The sequence below is a fragment of the Castor canadensis genome, chromosome 6, assembly GCF_047511655.1.
Source record: "Castor canadensis chromosome 6, mCasCan1.hap1v2, whole genome shotgun sequence".
NCBI lineage: Eukaryota > Metazoa > Chordata > Mammalia > Rodentia > Castoridae > Castor > Castor canadensis.
This window is the reverse complement of record NC_133391.1, coordinates 33917464-33940450: the sequence shown is the minus strand read 5'-3', so window position 1 is coordinate 33940450 and position 22987 is coordinate 33917464. Positions and strand designations below refer to the sequence as shown.

The window sequence follows — 22987 nt, the reverse complement described above, 5'->3', positions numbered from 1 at the left end:
TCTTGACACTCATAAAGTTAGTATAAGGGAAATTATTGACTGACTAACTCTCAGATGGTCAAATTCCAGAGCGTGATATGTGCAAACTCACGCATCCAGCTGGAGGTTGTTAAGACTCTAAACCTGGCTACTCTATTGCCAATTGACTATGGTCACCTGGAGCATGACAGCTTAGAGGTAATGGATGAGGTTTTCTTGTGCCAGACAGATTTAACTGATCAACCAATCAGCAATCCAGATGTTGAGTATTTCACAGATGGCAGCAGTTTTGTCTGGGGTGGCACATGCTTTGTCACCACACGATATGTGGTGGTAACTTTGGACTCAGTAATTGAGGCTCATTTGCTGCCAGTAGGGACTTCTGCACAAAAGGCTGAACTTGTCACCCTCATGTGGGTACTGCAGCTCCCTGTAGTAAATATTTACACTGACTCTAAATATTCCTTCACAACCATTCATGTTCACAGGGCCTTATATAAAGAGAAGGGACTCATTAACTCAGGAGGAAAAAGTATCAAATATGGGCAGGAAATCCTTGAACTGCTGGATGCTGTGTGGGCTCCTAACAGGTGGGAGTTATACACTGACGAGGGCACCAAAAGGAACAACAGTTGCTTAGGGAAACTGGAAAGCTAACAGGGAAGTCAAATAAGTGGCCCTCACAAGGGTACCAGCCCCAACTGTTCTGACAGCTGCCTTGTTCCCATGCTCCTTAGCTGACTGGGGCCCACAGTACACACCACAAGAATGGGCATGGCTTAACACTGAGGAGGGAAATTTTCTACCAAATGGATGGTGGAAAGTTGGTGACAACTGTATTGCCATATCTGAGTCACTGGTCCCTACACTTGTCAAACAGTTCCATGAAGGAACTCACTCAGGGTGAGCAGCCCTTAAGACCTCCTGGCCCAGCATTTTTATGTCCCCAGGCTCTCCAGCATAACTAAGACAGTACGTGAGAGATGTACATTATGTGCCAAAAACAACCTCAGACAAGGGCCAAGAGCACCTCCTCATGCGCACAGTGTTGGTGGAGCTCCTCTTGAAAACTTGATTGTGAACTTCAGTGAAATGCCATGAGTTTAAGGAAGCAAATGTCTGTTGGTGTTTGTCTGTACCTTCTCAGGATGGATGGAAGCTTTCCCCACACGAACTGAAAAAGCCCAGGAGGTGGCCAGATGTCTGTTAAAGGGAATCATCTCTCAGTTTGGAATACCTGTGTCTATTGGGTCAGATAATGGGCCAGCCTTTGTAGCAAAGGTGGTACACCTAATTGCTAAGGCCGTAAGAAACATGTGGAAGCTGCACACAGCCTACTCCCCCAAAAGGTCAGGAAAAGTGGAGTGCAGGAATAGAACCCTAAAATCGCAGTTAGGAAAACTGTGTCAGGAGACCCATCTGCAGTAGGACCAATTACTGCCCAGAGAATTTCTAAGGATTAGGTCAGGCACCATAAAATGGATGGGGCTCTCACCCTTTGAAGTCCTTTATGGATGCACACCCCCTTAAGCAAGGGCATACAGGGAGACCTTAAGGAAATAGTTGACCTCACCCTGAGGCAGCAGATGCAGACGCTTGAGTTAACTCTTTCAAAGATTAATGACTGGGTCCAGAAGAGAATTCCTGTTAGCCTAACAACTCCCAACACCCACACAGGCCAGGGGATGCCCCTCTGGATAAAGGAATGGAATGTCCAACCATTAAAGCCTCATTGGAGAGGCCCTTTTGTTTTTGTTTTGTCTACTCCCATCACAGTTAAAGTAGAAGAGATTGTTCCTTGGATCCACAACAATCGAGTCAAGCCAGCTTCTCTTGAGTGGGAGTGCATCCCTGATCCAGCTTCACTGTGTAGGATCACCTTACAGAACGTCAACACTCTCCCTCAGCCGGACTCTGCTTCCCAGGAAACAACAGGGAACCAAGAATGGTGGGATGACAGCACTGCTTTCTTCACCCTTGGAAGGTGACTTGTCTATGCATGGCAGAAGCTTGAGGAATTGACTCCCCCATGGGACAAATGGACTGTTTTTCACACCAGTTATTTCACTGTAATGCATTGTCACCCCTTGTCTGTATCTGTTGCTGTAGTTTTCACCCTAGTCTTCTCCATAGGTTTGGCAGAAACCGCCCGTGCTGATTGGACTCACAGTGAAAAGTTTTTATTTACTCTCTTCTATCTCTTTTGGGCAGGATGCATAATTACTGTTTATTGTTACTGATGTGGTTTCCCTTTGTGGTCCCAGAACCCTCACCTTGGGACCTATGTATGCACACTACTCAGGAAGGAATTGTTGTCACTAGGACTTTATTTTTCCATATTTAGTATTCTTGTGCAGGCACTGTCATTGGGTCATGCACTCACAACCATACCACCTAGCTAGTGTGCTCCCATGGTAATCAGCATATCTGTTTCAACCCCACTTACCGCCCTCAGGAGCAATGGTTACAGATCAGGAGTGTCTGCAATGCTGGAACCTTGTCAGCCGCACCCAGTTGTTTAGTCCTGATAAACCAGTGTTTATGCTCTTTGATGCATGTGCAGCCATAGATAAGGGTGGATGTGGAGGTATAGGCCGTGGCTGTGTGCCTAGCTTGGGAAGAGCCTATACATCAGATGATAAGTGTACATGCTGGGGAGACAACTCCTGGCCATGTGATGATGTGGGTTCTTATTATTGCCCTTATTGGGATTGTGTTTCACATGGCAGAGGGCTAAATATGCAGCTCTCCTTCACAAGGGGAAACTGTCCCTGACAGCACCTGCCACACCTGTAACCCTGTAAGTTCCACTGTACTTAAGCCATCTGATTGGACACAGGGACAAGTAATTAGCATAAGTATAGATGGAAAGGGCCTTGACCCTGGGAGTCTGATGTACACAAATTAGTAACTGTTACCCATGACAGTTCCTCATACCAAGTTTTTCACTCCTTTTATGAGGAGATGAGGAGTGAATCTCTGCCATAGCTAAAACCTGTTCCTCTCATTGGCTGAGTCTATAGCCCAGACACTGAATGTCACTTCATGCTATGTTTGTTGGGGGACCAACATGCGAGACCATTGGCCTTAGGAAACAAGGGAGCTGAACCCATGGGAGCCTTTAAATGAGACTGCTTTCCCAAAACACAGGAAAGACATCTGGCTCCTAAAAACTTCCATCATAGGAAATTATTGTATCTCCCACCCAGAAGGCCAATTCTCCACCTGGGGAGGGGGATTTAACTTGTTCAGGACAGAAGTTTTACAATGACACTAGCCAAGAGACCCAATGGTGGGGAGCTTCAAATCACACAGAACCCCAGCCCCACACTTTCTGGAGATTACAAAAGTTGGCAGGTGGGACAATCTTACTGCAAATGTAGATTGGTGGGCTTGCAGGGAGCTGTATTAGATCTGTGGGAGGCAAGTTTATATGGTGCTACCTAGAAGCTGGTTTGGGTCTTGTGTGCTAGGCTCAATAAGACCATCCTTCTTGCTTCCCCTTAGACAAGGTAAAAACTGGGAGTCCCCATATATGAAGAAAGATTAAGTAGACAAAAATGGAGTGCCTTATAAATTGGCAATTGGAAAGATGATGCATGGTCTCCCAAGCAAATCATCCAGTACTATGGTCCTGCCACCTGGACAGAAGATGAGTCCTGGGGCTATCGCACCCCTATATATATGCTCAAATGCATCATCAGGCTGTAGGCTGTTGTTAAAATTATAACTAATGAAGCTGCAAGAGCTCTCAATTTGCTGACAAAACAAAGCACTAAGATGTGCAATGCTATCTATCAGAACTGCTTGGTTTTAGACTATTTGCTGGCTTCTGAGGGAGGAGTTTGTGGAAAATTTAACCTGAGCAACAGCTGCTTATGGATTGATGATGAAGGAAAGGGCATAGAAGCTTGCCCCTGTCTCTGTCCAGACTTGGAAAAGATGGGAACTCAATGACCAGTTTGGAGGGTGGTTTTCTGCCTTAGGTGGATTCAAAACTTTGACAGGGGCAATAGGCCTAATCCCAGGAAGATGCTTAATACTGCCCTGCCTGGTTCCCCTGGTATTGAGGTCTATCAGGACTATTATGGAGGCCATTATAGAAAGGAAAATGGCCACGCATATAATGATGCTATGGAAATACAAACCCCTAGATTAAGATGATGCTCTTTGACCCTAGGTGGGTCCGAACATCAAAGGGGGAAATAATGTAGCAGGTAGGAAGGACCAGAAGAAAACAGACTAGGCCTGAGTCCCGATAAAGTAGCTGGGAGGTAGGGATAGCATAGCAGAGAGATAAAACCTGAGAAATCTGAATGTGGAGAGGGTCATGTAACACAGGGTAGGGGGAAAAGTTACCTAGCACTAGGGTAACATAGCCTATAGAATTGAACATAACCATATATGGATTAGATCTTGCTTTTTGCTTTTGTAACCTACTTATAAGGATATGTAATGTGAGACCGCTTTGTTCTTCAGGCTCAGCCTTTGGACACAAGTACTCTGGGTCTGTGTCAGCACAATAAATTGCTGCTTCATGCTAAACTGCCCCAGTTTCCCTTATCTCAGTTTGTAATTTCCCACAACATTTCGGCTCCCTCAGGGTGTTGAGCTGGACTGTTACCATATAAGCAGAATAGCACCCTGTCTGAAAGTCCCCTGTGCTCCATCTGCCCATCTTTCCTCCTCCCCTACTTCCCTTGCCTGCCCCATGCCCCTGACTCCCCCAGGCTCTTTCTCAGGGAAAAGAGGACTTCCTACAGGGATATTTGGGCTTAGGAGGAAAAAGCAGATATGGGCAGGATGTTCCATTATCACACAGTGACCCTGCCTTCCTGTTTTCATGGCTCCCCAGAGAACAGAAACTCCAAGAATCAAAACTTAAGGAAAGAGAAACAGAAACTCAGTGCTGGGGGTGGGGGTGGGAAAGGCTGGGCCTCACTGGGACCCCTAGGGTGAGGCCCAGGAGGGGTTCTCAGATGTGGGACAGGGAGGTGGATGGAGGTCTAAGGCCAGCTGGCTTGAGGAAGAGTTGGAGCAATGCTACCAGATCTTTGGCAGTCCATCCCGCCTCCCCCCACATACTTTTCTTTTCCCAGTATCCTGGTTGGGATAAAGTGAGCCTAAAATCCCAAAGAAAGCAACTTCTTAGGGACTGGCCCAGTATGTATTCTCCAGGGGCTTCCAGTGGGTGAGTTTCTGGCCTGTGGGAAAAATCTATCTGGTGTTTCCCCCAGATGTCATGGCCCCTGATTCACCCTCTTTGCAATGAGTGGCACTTTTAGGGGTCAAAGTGGGGAATTACCAGGGCTAGGAGCCCTTGATCTCTGGGTTAAAGGGAAAGAAACAGGTTATCTTAGTGGCCTGCTTCAGGGCCAACAACTCACCCCACACCAGGCCCCAACTGCTTTCCCTTGCTGTCATCAGGATAACAGACACTTCTGAGACCCCTTGATAAGGCCAACTTCAGAAACCCCCTGATAAGACCCATGACTCAGAGCTAGAGTGAAGGCAGAAGCAAAAGCTGCATTCAGCAGCCAACACTGGGCAAACAGAAACTTTGTTCAGAAATGGGAACTTGAGAAGTTACAGACAGAGGATGTGGGAGAGAGCCAAGCAAGGCCCAGCCTTTTCTGGGAAAAGTCAGAGACTTTACTGGACTTGGGATCTGATTCCTCTGGGATCTGAGGTCTCCAGTCCTGGCAGTTCCCATGTCTTTAACCTGATTAGGATGAGAGACTGGACAAGCACAGCCATGTTAGACTGTCACAGGCCACAACACAAAGGCAGAGACACCATGCCTTTTCAGCTGGTTTGTCAGATCTGCAGGCCCTGTCCAGAGTCAGTGTTTCAGTCCCTGAAAAGTAAGGTAGGGCACAGTTGTTAAGACCTACATGTCAGAGGTGTCACATACAGCAAGGCTGCTGGGTCACTGACAATGCATTTCCCAGCTGTGTGGTCTCCAAAATTAGTGATTGCTAAGTCAATCAAGAGCAAGTGAACCTGCAGGGTTTATGCAGTTTATCTCCCTTCAGGTGGAAACCTGTCAAAACTGTGGCCTCGAGAAATACTCATGCTGTCAGTGGTGACATCTGCACATCCATGTTTATTGCAGCATTAGTCACAATAGCCAACCTATGGAATCAGCATAGGCACCTAATGACTGATGAATGGATAACAAAAGTGTGGCATATACCCACAGAGGAGTACTACACGGCTATAAAGAATGACATTACGTCCTTTGCAGGAACATGGATGGAACACATTGTATGAGATAAGGCAAACTCAACAGGACAAATAATGGCATGTTTGCTTTCATATGCAGAATCCAAACCTAAAGTAATAATAATGATAATAGTGCATGAATGTGGAGTGGAGGCTGCAGGGGGGACCAGTAGATGGAGGAGGTCAGGGTTAATAAGTTTGAAGTACAGCATATGTGTGTAAGAAGAGTCGGTAGCACAATGGAATTTTATGCAGCCATGAAGAAGAATGAAATGTTATCATTCGCTGGTAAATGCATAGAACTGGAGAACATCATTCTGAGTGATGTTAGCCTGGCCCAAAAGACCAAAAATCGTATGTTCTCCTTCATATGCAGACATTAGATCAAGGGCAAACACAACAAGGGGATTGGACTTTGAGCACATGATAAAAGCGAGAGCACACAAGGGAGGGGTGAAGATAGGTAAGACACCTAAAAAATTAGCTAGCATTTATTGCCCTTAACACAGAGAAACTAAAGCAGATACCTTAAAAGCAACTGAGGCCAATAGGAAAAGGGGACCAGGAACTAGAGAAAAGGTTAGATCAAAAAGAATTAACCTAGAAGGTAACACCCACGCACAGGAAATTAATGTGAGTCAACTCCCTGTATAGCTATCCTTATCTCAACTAGCAAAAACCCTTGGTCCTTCCTATTATTGCTTATATTCTCTCTTCAACAAAATTGGAGATAAGGGCAAAATAGTTTCTGGCGGGTATTGAGGGGATGGGGGGAGAGGGAGGGGGCAATTTAATTCTCTCTCAAGTTCTGTATATTTCTTTACATACGCTGTGTCTTCTTCTCTCTACTATACTCTGTCACATTGTATCTTTCTATTTTATTACTATAAATAATAATACAATTGAAATTTTCATACATAACTCCTTTTTTTCTTCTTTGTTTCTGTTTTTCTGGGGTAGGGTGTGAAACTGGGGTTTGAACTCAGGGCTTCACACTTGCAAAACAGGTGCTCTACCACTTGAGCCGCTCAAGCCAATTTTGTTCTGGTTATTTTAGAGATGGGATCTTTTGAGCTATTTGCCAGGACTGGCCTCAAACTGCGATCCTCCCAATCCCAGCCTCCCAAGTAGCTGGGATTACAGGAGTGAGCCACTGGTGCCCAGCTCACCTTTCTTTCTGTATTCATTTCCCTTGGGTTATATTGCAGTATGATTTCTGGTCAAAGGATATGTTAGGAAATCTAGTTATAGTGATATATGTATTAATTTACCTCTAACTCATGTACCTCCTTCTAACAGCTATCAGAATTATGAAGTATTATCAGAATACCCCAATGCTAGAAGCTCCACAATTAATTATTTAAAATAATTCTAAAAACTCATAATAGTAGCTTTCCTCAAGGTGAGTAATATTTTAGAGATTCAGTGATAACTTATTATGATACTAAACAGTTCTATGCCTATGAGTTCATTGATTTTTTTTTCTTCTGAAAATCTAATTTGCTGTTACTCTTCTCTGATGAAAATTTTAGTCTCAGCCATCACAATTTTTTAATTTTGGTGGTGTCAGAATTTGAACTCAGGGCCCCATGCTTGCTCTACAGCTGTAGTCATGCCCCCAGCCCTGAGACTGCAGTTTTTTGGCCTCAAACCACAGTTCTCCAGATTGTAGCCCCCCAAGCAGCTGGGAATTTAGCCATGAGTCACTGGCACTCAGCAAGACTGGAGAGCTTTCTGCTTTGGTTTCAATCCTTTTGTTACTTCAGGAAGGCATAGGAATGCAGACATAGATTCTAGATTCGTTCTGCAGAAGCCTGGGGCCTGTGTGGTCCCGCCCCCGGTATCTCAGCTCAATATATATAAGAAGAAGAAGGCAGTAGACCAAGTCATTGCAAGGGGGTGTGTCCTGCTTCTGGACTGACTGGATTCTGAGCTCAGAATGTGCCTGATTCTTGGATCAGCTGGACCTTGCTAAGTGCCCTGAGGAGGGCTGGGTTTCACCCTTGGCCTCCCATCTCAGGGACCCACTCCTCTGTGCTGCTGCTCAGGACCATGTTCCTCTCTGTAAGTCCCAGTGACTGTGCTCTGTGCATCCTGAGCTGTGGGTCTCTTTTTTTTGGTCTCTGGGTCCCTCAGGCCAGTTCTCTTACACTGGTAACCAGTTGTTCTGGACATTCCTTAATTGCTAGTTGTAACATTCCTGCTATACCCAGAACTCTCTCTTTCTCTCTCTCTCTCTTTCTCTCCCTCCACTTCTTTCTCCTCCTCTTCTCTCCACTTCTCTCCCCTGCCCTACTCCCTCTCTCCTTCTCTCTCTGCTGTTTCTCCCTCTCTCTCTCTCTGATCTCTATGTCTATCTCTTTTTGTTTCTCATCTCTTTGCCTCTCTCTCTCTTTCCTTCCTTCCTTCCTTCGTATGAGGATTTGAACTAGGGACCCTGCAATTCCAGGCAGCATCTCTAGTTCTTTTTCCTTTAGGTTCTGTTTTCAGATAGGGTCTCATGTGGTTTTTTTTTTTGCTCAGGTCAGCCTCTGACTGTAATCCTCTTAACTCTGTCTCCTGTGTAGCTGAAATTGCAGGCACATGCCACTCCACATAGCTTGTTTTTTTTTTTTTCTGGTCCCAGCTTGCTTTTGATGTGGTCTTAACTATCTTTTTGCCTGATCTGGCTTCAGACTGCTATCTTCCTAATCTCTGTCTCCTCAGTGTCTGGGAATTCCCGTGCCCAGCTCTGGATCTGTTTCTGTGTATTGATTTTCTCCTCATCTTGGGTCATAACATTCTGACTTCTTTGCAAACCTTAATTGCACTACACACATTGCAAATTCTACCTTACTGGCTGATAAATGTATTTGCATTCTTCTAGACATTTTTAAATTGTGTCTGGAACACAATTAAAGTATTTGAAAAGAGTTCTATCTTTTTGGGTCTTCCTTAATATGTGTTATAAGGGACTAAAACTCCAGTCTATCTGATTATAGTTTTATCCTGTTCTTATTTGATTCCAGGAGAGTCAAATTTCTCCTTACTATTCCATCCCAGCAGGAGACAGAACTGTGTGAAGTTGACCTTTTCTTAAATTAAAATGCACTTTCATTTTAAAATTTCCAGAGCATTTCTTAATTTCATTAATTATGCTTATAATGCACTTAATTTAGCATCATGGTCCCTTTCTATTTCGCACTGCTTTTTCTCTTAGGAACAGATCATGAGGAGTTAATTCACAGTCACAGACAGCTTAATGCTTCACAGAGCTGTTTGCACAATGCTTTGACTGTGTTCCAATTTCCTTGCAGCTTGAATTTCCTTGTGGATCCCATAGTGTCTGTTAGACCCAAAACGCTGAAAGATGTCTGCTCCAGAGTTTTCAGTGAAAATACCAAAGCCAGATATTACTTTCTTAGATGGCACCAAGAAGAGAGCACCTGGTAATGAATTTTTTTTTTTTTTTAATTAAAGGGTGGGGAGTTTTTCCAGGGACTCATAAGAGAAGCAGAGCTATGGGCATAATAAACAGTGCTTCCCTGACAGTCTCCATGAAGACCATCTGGGGGACATGAGGGTGGGCAGGAGTTAAATTTGTGCTTGTTACAAGAGTTAATGTTTTAAGGTGTGTTATTTAAACATTTCTGGGTAAGAGATATGGACAGTGAAGTAGATTACAAGAGCTTGGGGACAAAATGTTCTTTGTGTTTCTATTTTTAGTCCTGCCTTTTCCTGAGGTGCCTGTAAATTTTATTGTGCTGTTAATTAACACACAGTCTCTCCCAGCAAGATGGCACTCAGTTGCTACCATCTTGGTGTAATGCCCTTGCTATCAGAAGTTGCCTGCAAAAGCCGGGGTTTGTTATATATTCTTTGTCATTAAAACGACCTTTATGGATTTGGGGGTGGAGGTGGGGGTGGGGGTGAGAGGCTGAGCTCCTTCAGCTGCAAATCCTGTGGCAATTTCAGTTTATGTGAAAAAGAAGAACATCCTGGGTCTTTCCGCTTTAGAACAGGAACTGTGTCTTCTGCATTTTGAAAAATGCTTGTAGTTCACTCTCTTTGTTACAAAACTGTTTTGTTAAGTCTATGATTACTAAACCAAGAAGTTCTTTTGCAAGTTAAACAAGTTTTCAGAAAGCTGAAACAAAGTTAAAATGAGGCCAGGTATGTTGCATTTCCTTGTTCAGCAGAGAAGATTTAGTGTTTTCTAACTAAGAATGGACAGGCGATTATGTTCCAAGTGCACCATGATGAGAGGGATATGAATTTGGAGGGAGATAGAGTAGACACATAAGAAAGGTAGAAGAAAAATAAATATCTACAATTCTCACATACCAATTAAAAATAAAAAGCTAATGCCAAATATGAATATCAGCTGGTATAAATACAAACAGTTACAGTAAGAATCTTGCACTGTTTAGTAACATGTAGAAAAGTTTTGTTGCTGAGTCCTGTTGGATGCAATTCTGACATTTCAGGTACCAGAAATGTGCACCCCAAATCCTCCAGTTTTGTTTTGTTTTTGTGATTGACCCAGAGCAATTATATGCATTTATGAGATACAGTGGGATGTTTTGATTCCTCTATGCTTTGGGAAAATAAAATCACAATAATGAGCATATTCATCGCCTAAACTTTGAACATTTCTTGTTGGTGAATACATTCAAAATCCCCTCTTTGAGGGAATTTTGAAAAAGGGGATTTTGAGATACACTATGTGTTATTGTTGGCTATATTCACCCTACTGTGAATTTAAACACTAGGATTTGTTCCTCTTATGCAGCTGTAACATTGTATAAAGGAAAGGTTGTATTAACCTGTCTTTCTTCCTCCCTTCTGCTCTCCTCAGTATGTAGTGAGAGACATCTGGACTACCATGTGTTTTGTAGCATTAGTCACCATAGACCAGTGTAAGGAATTAACATAAATTATCAATTGATAAATGAAGAAAATGTGCTCTACATATACATATCTATTCATATGTATACTTACATTTATACATACAATGGAATGCTGTACGATATGGAAAAGGATGAGAAAACGTTATTTGTGACAATGTGTGGATCTGAAAAGCCTTATGTTTAATCACAAATTATCATGAATGGATAAGTGGATAAAGAAAATATGATATATATTTTCATATATACATGTAATAGAATGCTATGCAGGTAGAGAAAAGGATGAAAAAAATGTAATTTTTTAACTTTATGTTAAATCAATGTAAATTATCATCAATGGATAAGTAAAGATAATGTGATATAGATACCCATATATTCATATATATACTTTCATATATTTGCACATATACACACACACACACACACACACACACACACACACAATGGAATACTATGCAGCTATAGAAAAGGATAGAAAAATGTCATTGTGACAACGTGTGGACCTGGAAAATCTTTTGTTAAATGAAATGTTATATATGTTATATGTAAGATGACCAAAATGTGGTGCCTGAGAGCAAGTCAGCAGGAACATTTTTAAAGGTATGGTTTATTCAGTAAAATTCATTCTTTTGGTTTACATTTCTGGGAGTTGTAAAAATGTATGTAATTATGAAATACCACCATACCCCACCCAAGCTCTCCCATTCCCCTTGTAGACATTCCCTTCCTCTGTCCCCAGCCCTTGGCAACCAGTGACCAATTTTCTGTCCTTATACCTTTGCTTTTCCAGAATGTCATAGAAATGGGATCCTGCAATCGATCCCTGTGGAATCTGGGTTTCTTCACTTACTTACATGCTTTTGAGGTTCTCTCATAGTGGAGCAATGTGTCTATGGTTTGCCAAACACCATCACACTTAGATTAGGAAACACTTTCTTTAAAAAAAAATGTTGATACAGGAATAATGTTTTAATTTAAAAAAATATCAAGTCTTTCAGAATCAAGCCAAAAATGTTTTTGTCTGATAAGGTGGCTTAGAAAAACTAGCAGGAAGTTGTGGTGGCAGATGTGACGGAAAGAGAGCATGTGTCAACGGTAGTTCTCTCAACAGGAAAACCGTTGCTCTTTTATCATCAGGTTCTCAAAATAAGCCACAAAGAGGCTGTTTTTCTGCACTTTATTGCTCAGTGCTGTATTAATTATGAAAAAAAGCCAGAGTTTAGGAGCTTTTGCAACAGAAGTCTGACAAAAATGTGGCCAGTCAAAGCAGGGTGGGACATGACAAGTGGGAGCACATGGTCAGGGTTTTTCCTCCCCTGCCCCCCTAATTCTGAGTAGTATTGGTTTAGCTCATCAGCAACTGAAGGTTATTAGAATTGTTGCACAATTTTCTGTTTTTTATAATAATCAATAAAGCAACTACAAATACTCACAAACAGGTAGGTGTTCATATAAACACAGGGTTTCATTTCCCCTAGGTAAATACCTAGGCCATGACATAAGGTAAATGCATTTTTATTGTAACAAAATGCTAAGCAGTTTTCCAAATTGTCTGTACCATTTGCCATTCCAAAAAATGCATAAAAACTTTAATTCCTTGGGTTCCTCACCAGCCTGTGGCTTTAGAATTCCATAAGATTTATTTGCCACATAATGATTGCTAATTATGTTTTTATTTTTCTAAAATGCCATGTAATATTGAACATAATTTGTGTATGTATTTATCTGTATTTATTGAATATTTACCTTCTTTAGTGGAGCATATATTCAAATCTTTGGCTCATTTTTTAATCCCTTTTTTTGTATCATTGAATTTTTGAAATTCTTAAAGCATTCTAGATACAAATTCTTTATGATACGTATCATGAAAAAAAAAAAGTCCCAATCTATTGTTTACCTTTTATTGCTTTTTCAGGAAGTTTTCATAGCAAAATGTTTTAATTATGTTAATGTACAGTTAATCAGTTTTCTCTTACAGGTAATGCTTTTGGTATGGTATCTAAGTTATCTAAGAGTCTTTGCTTAAGATGAGTTCAAAGATACTCAAAGATACTTCTTTTTTCATCACATATTTTATAGTTCTAAGCTTCTTGCTTGAGTGAATTTCAGTTTCTCTATAGAGTATGAGGTGTTAGTTGACATTCACATTTTATCACCATTTGTTGAAAAGGTATTGCCCTTTCTCCACCTGATCACTGCCCACCCCCATCAAATGCCTCTTTGTAATTTGCATATAATAGTTGTATAGAGGGTACAGTGTGATACTTTCATGCTTGTTTACAATATATCTTAGATTCTCCCCCTTCATCATTCTCCCTCAGCTGCCTTCCTCACTCGTTAATACAATTTCAACAGGTTTCATTCTTCCATTTTCATATGTGAATACAAAATACATTCACGCTATTGACATTCATTCACCCTTTCCTTACACCCACATGCCTCTGACTGATGCCCACCCCCAGAAAAGACCTTCTTTACCCTCCTGTCCTTCATTTCATATCAAAGTCTCTTGACCACATGTTTACATTTCTGTCCCCTTGGTGTATATGTCTACCCTTCTCCAATATCACATTGTCTTTATTTCTGTTATTATATAAGTCATGGAATCAGATGGCACAATTTCTCCAAAGTTGGCCTTTTCTTTTTCAAAATCATTTTCACTATTCTACTTTTTTTTGCCTTTTCATATAATTTGTAAATCGCCTTGGAGATTTTACAAACAAAAATCACACTTCAGTATTTATCCAACCTGCACTGCATCTGTGAACTTGCTTAAAAAGAGTTGATACACTAGCAATATAATATATTGACTCAGATCTTTTTGATTTCTTTATGACTTTTGCATCTAGTTTTCCTCATACAAATTGTGATCATGTATTTGATATATTTATAGTTAAGCATTTTATATTTTTTGGTGTTACTATAAGTTTTGTATATTAATTCCCATCTGATAATTGCTAGCATATTAAAAATATAATTATTTTTATATGTTAGTATTATATTCTGCAGACTGGTATCTGTAGAGTTATTCTAGTAGACTTTTTAGTCAGTACCTTAGAATTTAATATGCAATGATTATGTTGTCCAGGAATAGAAATACTATTACACCTTTCTAAGTTACTGATTGTTAGCTCCTTTTTTGCCTTATTGTTGGACAGCACCTCCAGTACATGCCAAATTGGATTTGAACAGACAACCTAGCCTAGCCTCTGATCATTGGGGGGAAATATTCATTCTTTCACCATTAAGAATGAGGCTGGCTATGTTTTTTACAATATCTATTTAATTTTTTACACAGGCATTTTCTCAGGTTGAGGAAACCAGTTCAATCTGTAACTTGTTCAGAGCTATTATTGTAGATTCACATTAAACTTTTTGCTTGCATTTGCTGCATTTGAGGTGTTCCTATGATTTTCTTTCTCTTATTCTATTAATATGTTGAATTGCACTGATTTATTTTCTGATGTTTCCCTCAGTGCTTCTAGCCAGGTCTCTTATTAGGGAGATAAATTTGAGCATTTATATGTGTCTTCTTCATCCTGTTTTTTTCCCTTTTTTTATTTCTTGCTCTTTTGTTAACTCTTCTCCCAATAACTCAAAGATTCCCTAAGGGGGAAAGTATGTTTCCTTTCTCTCTAGCTACCTCTGGGCCATGGATATAATTTATGGACCAGGAAGTTTTGTGAAAGTGATTTGCAGTAGTAGCGTACAAGGGATTTTTTCCTTCATAAGAATTTTATGACATTGACACCCTGATATTTGTATTTTGCAGCTAAAGATCTCCAAGGAAAATTTCTAGCACTTGTATCACCTGTAACTCCTGCCAAAGTTTATTGCAGTGTTTTCATCATTTCTTTCCTGCTTATGCTTGTAACTGGACTTTCTGTTGCTTTGTTCGGTAAGTTACTTACCAATCAGAATTGCACAGTATTCTGGACACATTCATGTTTTCTATAAATACTTATTGAGTTTGAAGTGCTTGAGACATGTCAGTAAATAAAACACAGAAAATCCCTGGGAACATACATTCTAGCAGGAAGATGCAGGTAATGACAAATAAGGGTTGAGGTGGAGCAGGTTTCAGTTTACATAGGGTGGCCATGGTAAGCCAGCAGGGGAAGATGACATTTCAGTGACTTCTTGAAGAACATGAAGGAGCCATCTATCTCTGGGAAATCCTCCAGAGAGAGAACAAGAGAGCAAAACCCTTAGGAGGAATTGTTTGAGGACATCAAAGAGGCTGCTGTAGTTAAAAAAGAGTGAGGGTAGAAAAGAGTAATATGTTAGGAGGAGCACCAATCTCCCATGATCCACGATTTCAGTTACCAATGTTCAACCATAGTTCAATAATATTAAGTTAATATTATTTAATAGAATATTAAAATTCTAGAGGGAAGCAATTTATAACTTCTTAGTGTGATTAAATCTTGCATCTGTTGCTTGGTATATGAATCATCTCTTTATCCATTGTACCCACACTGTGTACACTACATGTCCATAGTAACCCAGTAGCTGTCTCAGTTATCAGATAGACTGTTGTGATGTCCCTGTAGGGTTTGTTTAGTACTAAGCCTTATTTTACTTAACAATGGTCCCAAAGTACAAATACAGTGTGATGGCAATTTGGATATGTTACAGAGAAGCTATAAAGTATATCTTTTAAGTAAAAAAATGAAACTTTATCATTTGTATGTATAGGGAAAGGTATGGAGTGTATACACATATACACACATATTTATATACATATATACGGCAGTGTCTGTGGTATCAAGCATCTACTGGGGGACTAGGAACATATATCCTATGGATGGAGGGAGGTAAAGATACTGTAATAGCCTTGCATGTTATTTAAAAACTTTGTTTTTCACTTCAAGTGTAAATGGAAAGATTAGGAGGAAGAAGGAACAAAATTAGGAGGAAGATCACTGCTGCAAAATGTTGAGAACAGATTGTCCAGAGACAAAGATAGCACCAGGAAAACCTACTTGGGAAATTGTATAGAAATCAGTGCAAAAGATGATGATGATGATGATGATGTGTGTGTGTGTGTGTTTATGTGAAAAAAAATTATAGAATGTACTAGATTGTAGGTTGGGTTTTGAAAACAGTGTTATGAATTGTGTCATGTTTTTGCACCTAAATTTTCACCACAGTAAAATCCAGGGTAAAGAAAGAGTTTTTCTTTCTTTCATTAAGAGGAAGGAGAACTAATATGAAGGATGATGTGGAAAAAGAGAACATATATGATTCAAGGATACAGTAAACCATTCCTATGGAGTTGGTGCTATAGTAAAGCAACTCCTTACAATCACTTGTGTCCATGGGCACCTCAGAAAGGAAGGGGAAGAGGTCCCAGCTTGGAGTCTGCAAGACAGAGGACTATTGTGTTCAGGATGGCACTCTAAATGATGAATTAGGAAAGCCAAAATCCATATACATACCTCAAAAAGCTAAGTGCAGGATGGCAAACAGAAAAAAGAAAAAGACATGAAAAAAGTTTATTTTCTACAATTGATTATATTGTCTAAATTTTAGTGAGAAACACAGAGCCTGTCGTAGAGAGCAGGATGTATGCTTCCTGCCCAAGAAACTGGATTGGATTTGGACATAAGTGTTTCTATTTTTCTGAAGACACAAGGAATTGGACATTCAGCCAGACTTTCTGTGCCTCACTGGAAGCCAATCTTGCTCAGTTTGCAAGCATGGAAGAATTGGTAAGAAATGTTTGGGATTTTTTTTTCAGTTGAATACTTAGTCCCTTAAGGTAGGGGCTGTATAAGGTGAAAGCTGAAATATGCCGAAGGATCCCATCCCAGGCAGAGTTTAGGCGTGAGATGTATACTAGGGTGTATCACTTGTTTAGATTACCTTCTCTGCCTGGAATCCTGTGAGACTAGACACATTCTGTCATGAAATTGTGATAGTCAACCTACAAGATTAGTGTTGTTTCCATATAATTTGTCATACAAATTATGTTATCATTACATGTATTATATGTATATGTATTATGTGTAACATGTTGCACTTGAAAGTAGGCATATTAATAGTATGCTGGAATGTCAGCCGTGAACTGGGATAATCTTGTATATAGGATCACTCAAAATAAAATACTTTAGCAACATAGCCATCAAATGACTTCACTGAGAATTGAGGACTACCCTAGCTCCAAAGTCTCTGCTTCTCAGTTAACCATGCTGCCATCCCAAGAGACAAGACTATAGAACAGCGGACTCCAGCGCCATCTGAAAGAAAGACACTCATGTTTCCAATTTCCATGTTTGATAACAGAATTTCCTGAAGAGATACAAAGGCTCTTCTGACCATTGGGTTGGCCTCAACAGAGACTCACGACATCACACTTGGAAGTGGGCAGACAACACTGAATACGATGCCTTGTATGTTTTCAGGCTTCTTTTTCTTTTATGTCCATGTGTTGTGAAGTGTGTGAATTGTGTTTTTGAGATGAGAAAGGTAAGATTACAGAAAGTTTCCTGTACTAGAAAATAAGAAACATAGAACCTTGGGCTGTAGGGCAGCTAGCTGATACAGTGAGTGCTTGGCATACATGAGGCCCTTGATTCAATCCCTAGCAAATTCCACCCCCGGACCCCCAAATTAAATCCTTTTCATGTTCTTCCATTGATTATCTGTATCTTAGGAAAACTTTAGTTGTGATTTCACTCAAAATCTAGCATGATGAATGATGAGGTCTGGCCTAGTTTTTGCCCTTGCTTCTGCTGACTTCAAACTTCCTTGCAGAAAAGTTTCTTATGTAGAATGTAGGCAGAACACCTGATGCATAGAGAGGGTTCTGAAATCCCAAGGAAGCCCCTGAAGAACTGGAATCTGTAACACTTTTGAAGTCCATTCTTGGCATTGCTGCACCTGTTTACAAAAGCAAAGTCTCCAGGAAAACCTTAAGAATCACTCTTAAAATTTTATCATCAACAGCAACCCAGCAACAGTGATTGTACTGTGAACATTTTGAACATAACCATTTCATTGGCAAATTAAATGTAGGAACCCAATCACTTCCATCAGTCAAAGCTAAACTTTCTAGGAATTTACTAGTAAGATTTTCTTTGTTTTTAGCCACTGATAGCAGCAGCTTATTTGCATATGTCAGCATGCATGAGCTAAATACCTGTCAACAACATGGATGGGCTTGGTAGTGAGGGATGAGACACTTGTGAAATTCAAACAAAGACCTTGAGAACATAAAAAAAAACTTTCTTGTTTGCATAAAAATACGGAGTGGAGGTGCTTTAGATTATAATGGAACAAAACAAATATATACTCAAACTATAAATGCTTAATAATTTTGTGTTTGGTGTTAGGTTTGCCATCAGAGGATCTGGACAATGTGCCTACCTGAATGAGAATGGAATCAGCAGTGCCGGTATCTTCACAGATAGGAAATGGATTTGCAGCAAGCCATGCAGCTATATGGAAGAATGCCAAATTACATTAAATTCTTTTTAGGAAGCAGGTGGGAGAGACACATTGTAACATTATATACAGTTGCTGCAGTGGTAGATTTTTTGGCTACCTAAATTTTTATCAAAATGCAGTCATAATGGGGCAAGACTCAAGTAGAGTGCAAGGCCCTGAGTTCAAATACCATTACTACTAAAACCCAAAGTGAATTACCAAAATGCAGTCATAATTATTTGCAAATATGCAGACTATCTTAAAGAGTTATATTATAACAAAGACATTGAATTGCATTTCTGTGATCTGATGTAAAACTTTTCTTACCTAGATGGGCACTGGTGGCTCATGCCTGTAATCCTAGCTACTCAGAAGGCAGAGATCAGGAGAATCGTGGTTCGAAGCCAGCTTGGGCAAAACCCTTCACAAAACAAATGGCTGGTGGAGTGGCTCAAGGTGTAGGCCTTCAGTTCAAACCCCAGTACTAGAAATAAATAGATAAATAAAACTTTCCTACCTAGTCAGTGGTAAGAAAATGGTAGCCACTGAAAATATGCGTGTGATTTTAACAATCAACAAGAAAGATACATAATTGGTCCAAGAGCTTTGAAATTTTTTGACACATTCAAAAATCTTTTACAAAATTCAATTATCAATAAAGGAAAATCTAAAAAGTACTGAAACTAACATTCATTTTATGCTCTGTAATTTAGTACATTAGGAACTTGGACAGAGGACATCACCCTTCAATTCTCATGTTCACATTTTCAGTGTCAGTCCACTAAATACACATTAAATGTATAAACTAATGTCATTTTAATTTTACCCTTTATTGAATTTTAAATTGCTTATATTTCACATCAAGTGATGTTAATTATGTGACCTCTTTAACATTTGATACCTAATTTCACAATATTTTATATGGTATTGAGTTTTGAAAACAAAACTTGAAATTTTTATACCAACAGCTACACTGTACTGATGAGTCCCAAAAAGGACGAAATAATAAGTTACAGTGTGTCTCTTCCCTGGTGAACTTCCATCTGTCCTATATTGAATATGTAGATATCCATTTCTGCTTTGTCAATGTGCCTATTTTTTGATATAATGATTTGTACAAAATGAGCTTTCTGTTCTTGTTATCATGTAAATATGCAAGCATAGTTCATTCAAGAAATGAATTTTGCTTAGTAGCTTTTTCTACTTCATTTAGCATTAACAATGCTTTTGCCATTTAATCTATTTGTAATCTATTGTAGTTTTTATGTGTGGGAGTGGCAGTAGGATTTTAACTCAGGGTCTATGCTTGCTAGGCAGGTGTTCTACCACTTGAGCCATGCCCTGGTCCATTTTTGTTTTAGTTATTTTCAGATAGGATCTTGGTTTTGTCTGGGGACAGCCTTGGACTATGCTCCTCCTCCTGGATCACAGGTGTGTACCATTGTGCCTGGCTTATTCATTGAGATGTGATCTTGCTAACTTTTTGGCAAGACTGATATTTCAGGCATTATTTCTAATTCACTGCTGTACCCTAGCACAGTGAATCAAGTACACCTCAAAACATACTTTTGGAATGAAGGAATGTCTTCCTTACTCTGTGCCTGCACTATTTGCTTAGTTTATAGGTTAAACTATGTATGATTAACTTATAAAAGCAACTGTTTCGTTAATACAAGGACTTATCCTTCGGTTCTTTTATATTCACACCACCATTCCTTTTCTCCTCACCCATCCATTAACCCAGTTTCCCACCCATAAAATTTTGTTATTTTGTAGGGCACCAGTGGTTCACACCTGTAATCCTAGCAACTCAGGAGGCTGAGATCAGGAAGATCACAGTTTGAGGTCAGACTGGACAACTAGTTCAAGATACCTCATCTTCCAAATAAGCAGAGTAAAGTGGACTGAAGGTGTGAGTCAAGCAATAAAGCACCTGCTTTGCTGGTGTAAAGTCCTCTGTTCAAAGTACAGTTCAACCAAAAAAACTGTCATTTGAAGAATGTTATAGAGATGAAATATTACTGTAAATAACATTACACTTTTCACTATAAATAATTACATATGTCTATAGTCCTTTGCTTTTCATCGCTGAGTAGTACTTCATTGTATGTTAACGAAAATGTACTTAATCATTCATCCACTGTAAAATATCTGTTTGTTAACAGGTGTCTGCTACTGTAAGTAAGGCTGCTATGAACATTCAAGTGTAGGTTTTTGTGAAAACATAAGCTATTGTATCTGTGCAATGAATGCCCGAGGATGGAATAGCAAGGTTGTGTGGTGATTGCATCTTCAGTTTAAAAGAAACTGTTGGAGTCACAATGGGAGTCACAATGGTAGAATAGGAGGCCCTGGACTCTTCTCCCGCAATGGACACATCAGCCTCACTGTATTTGCTTCTTGAAGAGGGTAATTTCCTGTGCTTTCTTTGCTGGGCTACTTACGGGGTTTTGTTGAGTGAGCTTCATCTATTTCCATCAGTCTACTGAGACGAAGCACACTGTTTCTCTTCTCTCTGAAGAAGTGCTGATACTCAGTATTTATAAATCCAGTCAATGGCCAATCAGAACAATCAGTGTTCTGCACGTGGGGAAGATGCTGGATCTGAAGAAAAAGCTTCAGTCATTTTCTAGATCACGGCTTTCTCCAAAAGACTTTAAATGATGGCTTCATAGTATTTACTGATGCAGATATGAAATAATAATTGACATCTTTATCTGAATCACAGATTTCATTTCTCAGAACAGGCATTTCAAGGATATTATCCATATAGATCTTGAAATAGAGAAAGTTTAATTAATATTTTGTAACAGTTTCAATAACAGTAAATTAACACAAATCAATGGTGTTATGGTCTGAGTGTTTGTGTCACCTCAAATTCATATATTGAAATCCTAACCCTAAAGTGATGGTGTTGAAAGGTGAGGCCTTCAGGAGGTTATGAGGGGAAAACTCATAACTGGGATTGGAACCTTTGTAAAAGTGGTCCCCAGAAGCTTTGTTGTTCCTTCTACCTTTGAGAACACAGCTAGAAGGTGCCATCTAAAAATCAAACGCCACCAAGTGTGCTGTTGCACTGCTCATGGACTTTGAGTCTCCTGAATGTGAGAAATGTTTATAAACTACGTAGCATATGATATTTTGTTACAGCAGCCTGAATGGACTAGACAATTAGTTTAAATACAGCATAAATTATTATATAGTTAGGAAGGCCACAGGTTCAAAATGGATCTTCCTGGGCTAAAATCAGCACATAGGGTTATGTTCTCTGGAAAGTCTATGGCAGAACCTGTGTCCTGGCATTCACAGTCTGTAGAAGCCACTTGCTTGTATATGGGTATGGCCACTGGTTCTTTCTTAAAAGCCAACTGTATAGCATCTTCAAATTTTTCTGATCATGGTACTCCTGCCTTCTCTTATAAGGAACCCCATGATTAGATCAAACTACTTGGTTAATCTAGAACAATCTCTTCATCTCTGTGAAGTCTCTTTTCCTATGTAAGATAACATATTGACATATTTGGGAGATGATGGTGAGGATGCCTTCAAAGGTCATTATTCTGCTTACTACATATGGGCAAAGTTAAATCATTTTTGGCCTTGCTTTGTTTCAAAGGCTGTGTACTTTTGAATCACAATAATGCCATTCCTCCCTGCCCCCAACAGTAGTAGGGTTTGAACTCAGGACTTTACTCTTTCTAGGCAGACACTCACCACTTTAACCATGCCACCAGGTTCACTGTCTGTTGTATTCTTCTCTCATTCAGTATCTCCACCATCCACCCTGTCTTCAAAGGCCAAAGGGCCCAAGTATGATGGGCAGAGATCAAGTAGGAACAAATAATTTCTATGAGTTTTACTTTATATGTCTTTCTTTTGATCAACTGTTCCAATTAAAGAATCTTACATTACTTTTCCAACAGTCAGTTGATATATTCACTTCTAACGGCTGCTTTGAAGTAGGTTTTTCCAGTCCTTTTATGTCCAGTTAGTCACCAATTTCTGCCTCCTAAATATAACCTTAATTTTTTTTTTTTGTGGTGCTGGGGTTTGAACTCAAGGCCTACACCTTGAACCCATTCCACCAGCCCATCTTTATGATGGTATTTTTTGAGATAATGTCTCACAAACTATTTGCCTGGGGCTGGCTTAGAAGTATGATCCTCCAGATCTCTGAGTTCCTGAGTAGCTAGGATTACAGTGTTTGGTTTATAGCCTTAATTTTTTTTAAAAAATGGGAGAAACAAATCCCTTTCATAAGTAAAATTAAGTCTACTCCATGTGTGTACTCCCTCCCTTCCTGCTCCCCCCTTTCTCCCTCAAGATAAGTGAATACATGGCACAGTATCTTATAGAAGGTATCGGATTGAGCATGTGGTTCAGTGGTACAGTGCTTGCCTGTCATGTACAAGGTTCTGGATTCAATCTCCAGCACTGCAAAAACATGCAACAATCTGCTTTCACAG

At 39.9% G+C, this 22987-nt stretch overlaps 1 protein-coding gene across 1 annotated transcript; it reads left to right on the top strand.

Moving 5' to 3' along the window:
* The first annotated feature begins 8079 nt into the window (after positions 1-8079).
* LOC109692632 (C-type lectin domain family 2 member F) lies at positions 8080-21364 on the top strand. Its single transcript, XM_020173373.2, has 7 exons — positions 8080-8268; positions 9501-9632; positions 14863-14988; positions 16626-16804; positions 17379-17485; positions 18428-18579; positions 20298-21364. Exons 2-6 carry the CDS (start codon positions 9554-9556, stop codon positions 18570-18572), a joined length of 636 nt encoding a protein of 211 aa, XP_020028962.1. The 5' UTR covers positions 8080-8268; positions 9501-9553; the 3' UTR covers positions 18573-18579; positions 20298-21364.
* Positions 21365-22987: the final 1623 nt, after the last annotated feature.

Excerpts from the sequence above, each read along its gene's own strand:
- LOC109692632 (XM_020173373.2), top strand. The coding sequence starts at position 9,554 with ATGTCTGCTCCAGAGTTTTCAGTGAAAATACCAAAGCCAGATATTACT. Across the intron at positions 9,633-14,862 it reads CACCAAGAAGAGAGCACCTG|CTAAAGATCTCCAAGGAAAA; the intron begins GTAATGAATTTT and ends TGTATTTTGCAG. Across the intron at positions 16,805-17,378 it reads TTGCAAGCATGGAAGAATTG|AATTTCCTGAAGAGATACAA; the intron begins GTAAGAAATGTT and ends GTTTGATAACAG.